This window comes from Coregonus clupeaformis, chromosome 33 (genome assembly GCF_020615455.1).
Source record: "Coregonus clupeaformis isolate EN_2021a chromosome 33, ASM2061545v1, whole genome shotgun sequence".
Classification (NCBI taxonomy): Eukaryota; Metazoa; Chordata; class Actinopteri; order Salmoniformes; family Salmonidae; genus Coregonus; species Coregonus clupeaformis.
In genome coordinates, this window is record NC_059224.1 from 40408329 (window position 1) to 40415377 (window position 7049).

The 7049-nt window shown below is 42.0% G+C and overlaps 1 protein-coding gene across 3 annotated transcripts in view; it reads right to left on the reverse strand.

Moving 5' to 3' along the window:
* Positions 1–3188, reverse strand: part of LOC121549139 (serine/threonine-protein kinase MRCK beta-like) — a 184721-nt gene extending 181533 nt beyond the window's left edge. For all 3 annotated transcript variants that reach the window (XM_045210288.1, XM_041861002.2, XM_045210289.1), the window contains exon 1: positions 2220–3188. In XM_045210288.1, the coding sequence (XP_045066223.1) occupies positions 2220–2394 (175 nt within the window). In that variant the 5' untranslated portion in view covers positions 2395–3188. The remainder of the gene's footprint in view (positions 1–2219) is intronic.
* Positions 3189–7049: the final 3861 nt, after the last annotated feature.

The window sequence follows — 7049 nt, forward strand, 5'->3', positions numbered from 1 at the left end:
TTTTGCAGATGCGTCATGGTTTTGTAACTCAATTTGCTACAGACATTTTAAAACAGTTTTCATGAGAATCACCCAGCCAACTTGGATCTATTTGCTAGCTAACAACGGAGAACAGTTGAATTGTTATGAACACACCCTTCTTTCCATCTCCAACTGTTTGAACAGCATGCTAGCCTGTCCGCTTTGTTCAGATGTTGAAATCAAGTGGCCTACCTTATTTCTCAGAATGAGAATGAGTTGCCAATTCCTTATGTAATAGTTTTTTATGCTCATTGCACATTTATAAAACACAGACTAGACAGCTAGTATAACAGTCTGTGGCTAAAATGCTGCGCGCGACAGAAACTGAGCATTCATTTTCCAGAATCAATGTACATTGATACTCCTGTTTTAGTAGTGTCTGCTCTGTACGCAATTTGAGGAGTTGAGACAAAAAAAGGGTATCATTAGAAAGGTTAACTTGTCCTCTATTACAGTAAAATAATGTCTCAATGTGTTTCGGTGTCCATATGACCAATTCGGTTGGACCAAACCTCAAATAGCGAGTTGAACCGCTTGTTGTCAGAGAGGAAGTAGTGATCTTTCATCTTTCTTGTTGTGAGTGGCAGGGGTAGGGGCTTGGTGTGTGTGTAAATGGGAAGGTGCAAAGTCACAGCAGATGGCGCAAAGGAGACGAGACCAAAAGACATGAGAACAAGCAGACATAAATACTCATAAATACGAAAATGAAACAAAGATATTTGATTCTTGCGATACAGGCATGTGGAATATCGTGCTTAAACGTACATTTGAATTAAATTGATATATCGCCCTACCTTTCACCCATTTTGTGCTGACTGAACACAACCCTGAGGTGTTCGATCTGACCAAGACCATAGAGATAAACTTGACTCTTGGACCTGCCTGTCGCAAATCATATGTAGGGTTTTGGAACTGGTTCATTACGCTACAGTATCATTTAGCTGCCCTGATTGAATTCCAAAAGGACCATTTACAAACAGGCCTAGGCTAAACCAAATTAGGCCATGTTATGAACCCAGAGGGTCGGCAGGAAACTGTGCAGCCATACTCTCTCCCCCCCCTCCTCTGATGCTGACTTAAGATCGTTCCACGACCAAAGGAGGAGTGGTGCACTGGACTCTCTTGGACAGTCAAAACGGAGTTGTGGCACCTTCTGATGACGGGTCCCCATGAGGACAGCGACGGCATTTTCAGGAGCAGACACACTGGGTTGTAATCTCATTACTGACGTCAATGAAAAGCCCAATGAAGTGAATCCTCTCATTGTGTTGAATGACTGCAGCCCGAAGGCCAGGTTGGACTACGGTATGTGTGTCTGGACTGGAGCAGATTGAGGGGGGGGGGGGTCTGTGAGCAGCCTATGAGCTATGGAGCATAACAGTGTCGACTATGCGTCACAGTCAGGTCCTGACATAAAACGTGAGGAATTCTGGCACAAAGAATAGGTTGCTTGTTATTCATTCGGAATAATAACAAGTAGCCTATTTGGCTAAATGAATGCCTTTTAGTTGGAACATTCCTCCATTTCCCTTGACCTGGAAACTATAAACCTGATGTTATGAGCCTCCCCCTCAGCTGATTCTGAACACCATTCCTTGGGCATGAGGTTCAAACTGGAGATGTGGTCACATTTGTACGACAGCTCTGACAAGTAAAATGTAAACAGTGCCTGACAGGACAGGCTGAAGGAAGGTCAAAATCAGCAACTGGTTTCCCTGAGAAAACACAATCCTTTTGAGTGCATTCTGTTTGTAATCTGAGTCCACGCACTGAGTCATGCAATCCAATAAACAGTACATTCACCTCTGTAAGAGAACACTAACCGGGCCACATTTCATAAACATTTGCTTCTGAAATGTTTAGTGTGAAGAGATTTCAGCAACAAGGAATGATCATGAAGGTATTGGTTATTTCAAACTATATGCACAGTGTACCATGCCTTTAAATATAAGCAGCCTAATTAGGCTTATTGGTCAATAGAGCTTTAGAATTGACAGACACTGAAATGTTGTTTGCTGTCATTATTCCAAATGACTGACTCTTAGCTAGGCTATCCCATTTTCAGAAATGCAGTAAGCTTGTCAGCAACAGAGTTAGCATTGCTATGGTTACAAGTAATGGAGAATGTATTATTGTACGAAGAGCACGAGCTCTGTCACAGCCCGTGCAATCAGAACCGGTTATCAAATCTAACTTACCCCATTCCAGAAAGTCTGTCACGTGCTTCTCTCGTTTTAAAGGAGAGTTGCTGCATTCGTTGTACAAACATATCAATATATCCAGAAGTGTCTCGACGCTCAGTGAACTTGCATTCTTTTGTGTTCCGTCCACGAGCAATTGCTCCAACTTCTTCAGGCGCACCTTCGCTGACATTTTTCTATCAATGAGCTAGTTAGCTACCACTCTCTTTGCCGAAAAATCGCTCTCCGAGTTGGTATGGTAGAAGAAATCTAACCCTACTCCCTTCAAGCGCAACCGAAAAAGTAAATATTTATTTTGCCAATGTGGAGCATCGGGGTTTATTCATTATGCCGATTCTGTTGTGAAACGTTCCGTCTGTTGCAAAACGTTTTGAAACAAACCGCTTATTCCAAACGGGAAACGTTTCGCAAAGAAAACGAGTTTCTATTGGACAAATTCAGGTAGGTCCCTCCCCGTTTCGTGTGTACCGTTTACTTCCGTTTAGTGCTTAAACAATAAATGGTTTCCGTTGCAAGAGGTAATGAATACACCCCTGAAATCCCAGACTCCAATTTGCTAGCTAGCAAAAAGAAATAACACCATCATTTTGTATAAACAATCATGTTTTCATCAACAGATTTGCCTTGTTTTTAAGCGTCGCCACCGTGTTCCCTTCACTCAGACTCGAGGCCCAGTGTGTCCCATTTGCTTTAATCCCGACAAATCTGTACTTTCCGTTTAGAAAATGAGATGTCGGGCTTTCCCCCGTCGAATCTCAGGTTGACCGGTCGTCTATTCTCTTGGTCGGATTATCTGCTCAATAACTCTTCTTCAACACTGCTAAAGAGAGGTATGCTCACAAAATTGGGGAGTGGCTGTCTTTTTGTAGATGAATCCTTTTTTCTTAATTGCTTCCACTAGTAGCCGGTGTGGCTCACTACGGAGCTGAATTCGTGTCTAGCGTTGTCTCGCCCTAGTTTGCAAAAGAGTCCAGACCAGGGAATATGGAACCCCCGCCTACCCACACCGGAAACGCTATGGATAGGTGACGTCATTCGATGATTGACGGACACTGGGAGCAATGGTGCTTTCATATGGAACGCTCTTTCGGTCTTTGCGTGTCAAAAAATATACACATCGTGACGTTTTTCATTACGCCATACTTAATCTTCACGGAGTCTTGTGCCCGTTTATATAGTGACGTGTTTCATTACGCCGTAGGTAATCTTCATGGAGTCTTGCCCCACAGCTGAACCTGAACAGACAAGTGTAGTGTTTGTTATGCAAACTGGAGGAGAGCGGTGCATGGGTAAAATCACAGGGGAAGCTAAGCCAAGAAAAAAAGCCATATTACAACCTATGTGCTGTGATAATTGCGTTGTTTGCTCTATAACCTGTTAGTTCATATGCCTTGACACTGTGATATATAGGCCTAATGATGAGACAATAAGAATACACAGTGGCAAAATAAATTCAACCACACCTTTGTTTCATCACAAAACCAGAAAGCAACATCTGTCTGGTGAAGTCCACAAAACATATTGCATGTAACAAACAGTTACATGATCTACAGCATGGTCAAGCAAGTTAATGTTTCTGACATTTTCGGACTACTAAACAACTATTGATTTACTACCACAGAGAGTTACCGCAAGTCGCAAAGAAAACAGGCGCTGCCTCCACTATCCAAGCACCATTTCAACTTCAACATTTCAACATAATCTAATCACCTATGCTTAGTCTAATACAGTGACAACTAAAAGATACCAAAAACTATTTAGTCCAATCAATGTAAGTGAAATATGATGTGGCTGTCCGTGGTACTGATTTCTGTGTGTGCGTGCAAGTAGAAAAAACATGTTGACTCACCCTACTTGTAGAGAAACGATCTATGACTCTGTCATGATACAGTACACGCTTTTAGTTTTTGTTGTCGTTGGCCACCTGGCTAAAATGCCAGACCAGCTAGTTAATGTAGTGTCTGAAGAGTTATGACTTAGCTAACGTTTTCAAGTGGAACCTGAGAAGATGTTTATTCAGTTTTAGAGGGAGCAGTTTTAGAGGGACACCCCATAGAACAGAAGAAGTCTGTTGTGTGGAGACAGGTGATTGGTCTGTAGGGGAACACCCATATCAGATTACATAGAATATATACCACAGTTAGGACAGAGGAGAAGCAGAATAATCAGATTTGAGATGGGGCGATTATTCTCCGGGTATCTGCAGGTATCTGTAAATCGACGCTGTAACCCTTTGTTATGAATAAACCTTATGATGAAAATACAGCGTCAGCGGTTCTCCTTGGTCATCACGGCATAATTAGCAATGTTTACTCGACACAACGTTAACATTAGCCTACTACATCTAGCTACATGTTAAACTCCCATCCTTTCAGGCCAGGGGCATGAATCCAAATCCCTATCTCCATCCATGGCCGATGTAGGTAAGGGCCAATTTTAGCTACTGTAGCTATAGCCACCGGAAGACAACAACACAACGAGATGCAAGTTTTTTCTGTAAATGATGTTTGGCTTTTGGGGTGATGTGATAGGAGTGAAGCCAAATCCAAACTGGCTTCCCTTTACCCTTTTTTTTGGTGCACCAGGACCATTCACATTTAGCAGACGCTCTTATCCAGAGCGACTTACAGTTAGTGAGTGCATACATTTTTCATACTTTTTCATACTCAGTTTAGCTCAACACTGATTGGCTATTATTATTACTTTTTTCATCAAGGGAGGCCAAATGCTCGCTGGCTTCCCTTGTATTCAATGCTACCGGCGGCAACAATATAATATTATTTTTGACCAGACAGCATGAGATAGATGGGCTTCACATACAGAGACAGAGAGGCACTGTTTCGCTCGCTCGAGAGTGATTTCTCCGGTGAGATACATTCAGCCTCTTTCCTGTAGAAAATTATGAAGCAAAGAGAGACTAAATATACATTCATTTATGGGGTGCTGTTTTGATGTATATACTGTGGGGCTTCATGGGATGGCTTTATGGGATAGCTAGCAACTTGTAAACAATTACCCATTCCATTAATAAACACCACTGGAGGAGAGATTAAAATATTGTTTCAGGTGACAATAAAAAATGTTTTGTTTAGTTACTTTTTCCTCAACTTGTTTCTCTAACTTTATAGCAAGTCAAGCTAGCTTGCACTGCAGAGCAGCTAGCTAGCTAGCTAAAGGCTAGGCTAGGTTGAAGATACTATTGTAGCTAGCGACTTCCACCTAATAATTATACATTACTATTAAAATAGTCCTCACTTATAGCAATGGGTAATTGTTTACAAGTTGCTAGCTATCCCATAAAGCCATCACTGAAAAGCACATATTTTCATTTTCTTCTCTGTTTTGGTAACTTCCTGTTCATCGACGGACTCTGGCTGGACTGAAGAGAGAAGGGGGTAGCTGCATCCCAACTGAGCCCCACAGTGGACATGTCATAATACCCATAAAACCTAGCGGTTAAACATGGAAATGTTTCCAATAGTTTTTTCACCATTAATTTGATCCATTGTGGATTTTAGAAACACTTCAAATAAGGGCTGTGTTTTGTGTAGGCTTACCCTGGCGTGACGTTTTGATAACTGTGTAAATCTATCTCAGACAAGGTGACTTTTATCAATATATTTGGCTCTATGGTATGGTATGGTACGGTATGGTATGGAGCCTCATACAGTGGTGTGAAAAAGTGTTTACCCCCTTCCTGATTTGTTATTTGTTTGCATGTTTGTCACACTTAAATGTTTCAGATCATCAAACACATTTAAATATTAGTCAAAGATAACACAAGTAAACACAAAATGCAGTTTTGAAATGAAGGTTGTTATTATTAAGGGAAAACAAAATCCAAACCTACATGGCCCTGTGTGAAAAAGTGTTTGCCCCCCTGTTATAACACAACTCAACTGTGGTTTATCACACCTGAGTTCAATTCCTCTAGCCACACCCAGGCCTGATTACTGCCACACCTGTTCTCAATCAAGGAATCACTTAAATTGGACCTGCCTGACAAAGTGAAGTTGACTAAAAGATCCTCAAAAGCTAGACATCATGCTGAGATCCAAAGAAAATCAGGAACAAATGAGAAAGAAAGTAATTGAGATCCATCAGTCTGGAAAAGGTTATAAAGCCATTTCTAAAGCTTTGGGACTCCAGCGAACCACAGTGAGAGCCATTATCCACAAATGGCGAAAACATGGAACAGTGGTGAACCTTCCCAGGAGTGGCCGGCCGACCAAAGTTATCCCAAGAGCGCAGCGACGACTCATCCAAGAGGTCACAAAAGACCACACAACAACATCCAAAGAGCTGCAGGCCTCACTTGCCTCAGTTAAGGTCAGTGTTCATGACTCCACCATAAGAAAGAGACTGGGCAAAAATGGCCTGCATGGCAGAGTTCCAAGACAAAAACCACTGCTGAGCAAAAAGAACATTAAGGCTCATTTTTGCCAGAAAATATCTTGATGATCCCCAAGACCTTTGGGAAAATACTCTGTGGACTGACGAGACAAAAGCTGAACTTTTTGGAAGGTGTGTGTCCCATTACATCTGGCGTAAAAGTAACACCGCATTTCAGAAAAAGAACATCATACCAACAGTAAAATATGGTGGTGGTAGTGTGACGGTCTGGGCCTGTTTTGCTGCTTCAGGACCTGGAAGACTTGCTGTGATAAATGGAACCATGAATTCTGCTGTCTACCAAAAAATCCTGAAGGAGAATGTCCGGCCATCTGTTCATGACCTCAAGCTGAAGCGAACTTGGGTTCTGCAGCAGGACAATGATCCAAAACACACCAGCAAGTCCACCTCTGAAGGGCTGAAGAAAAACAAAAT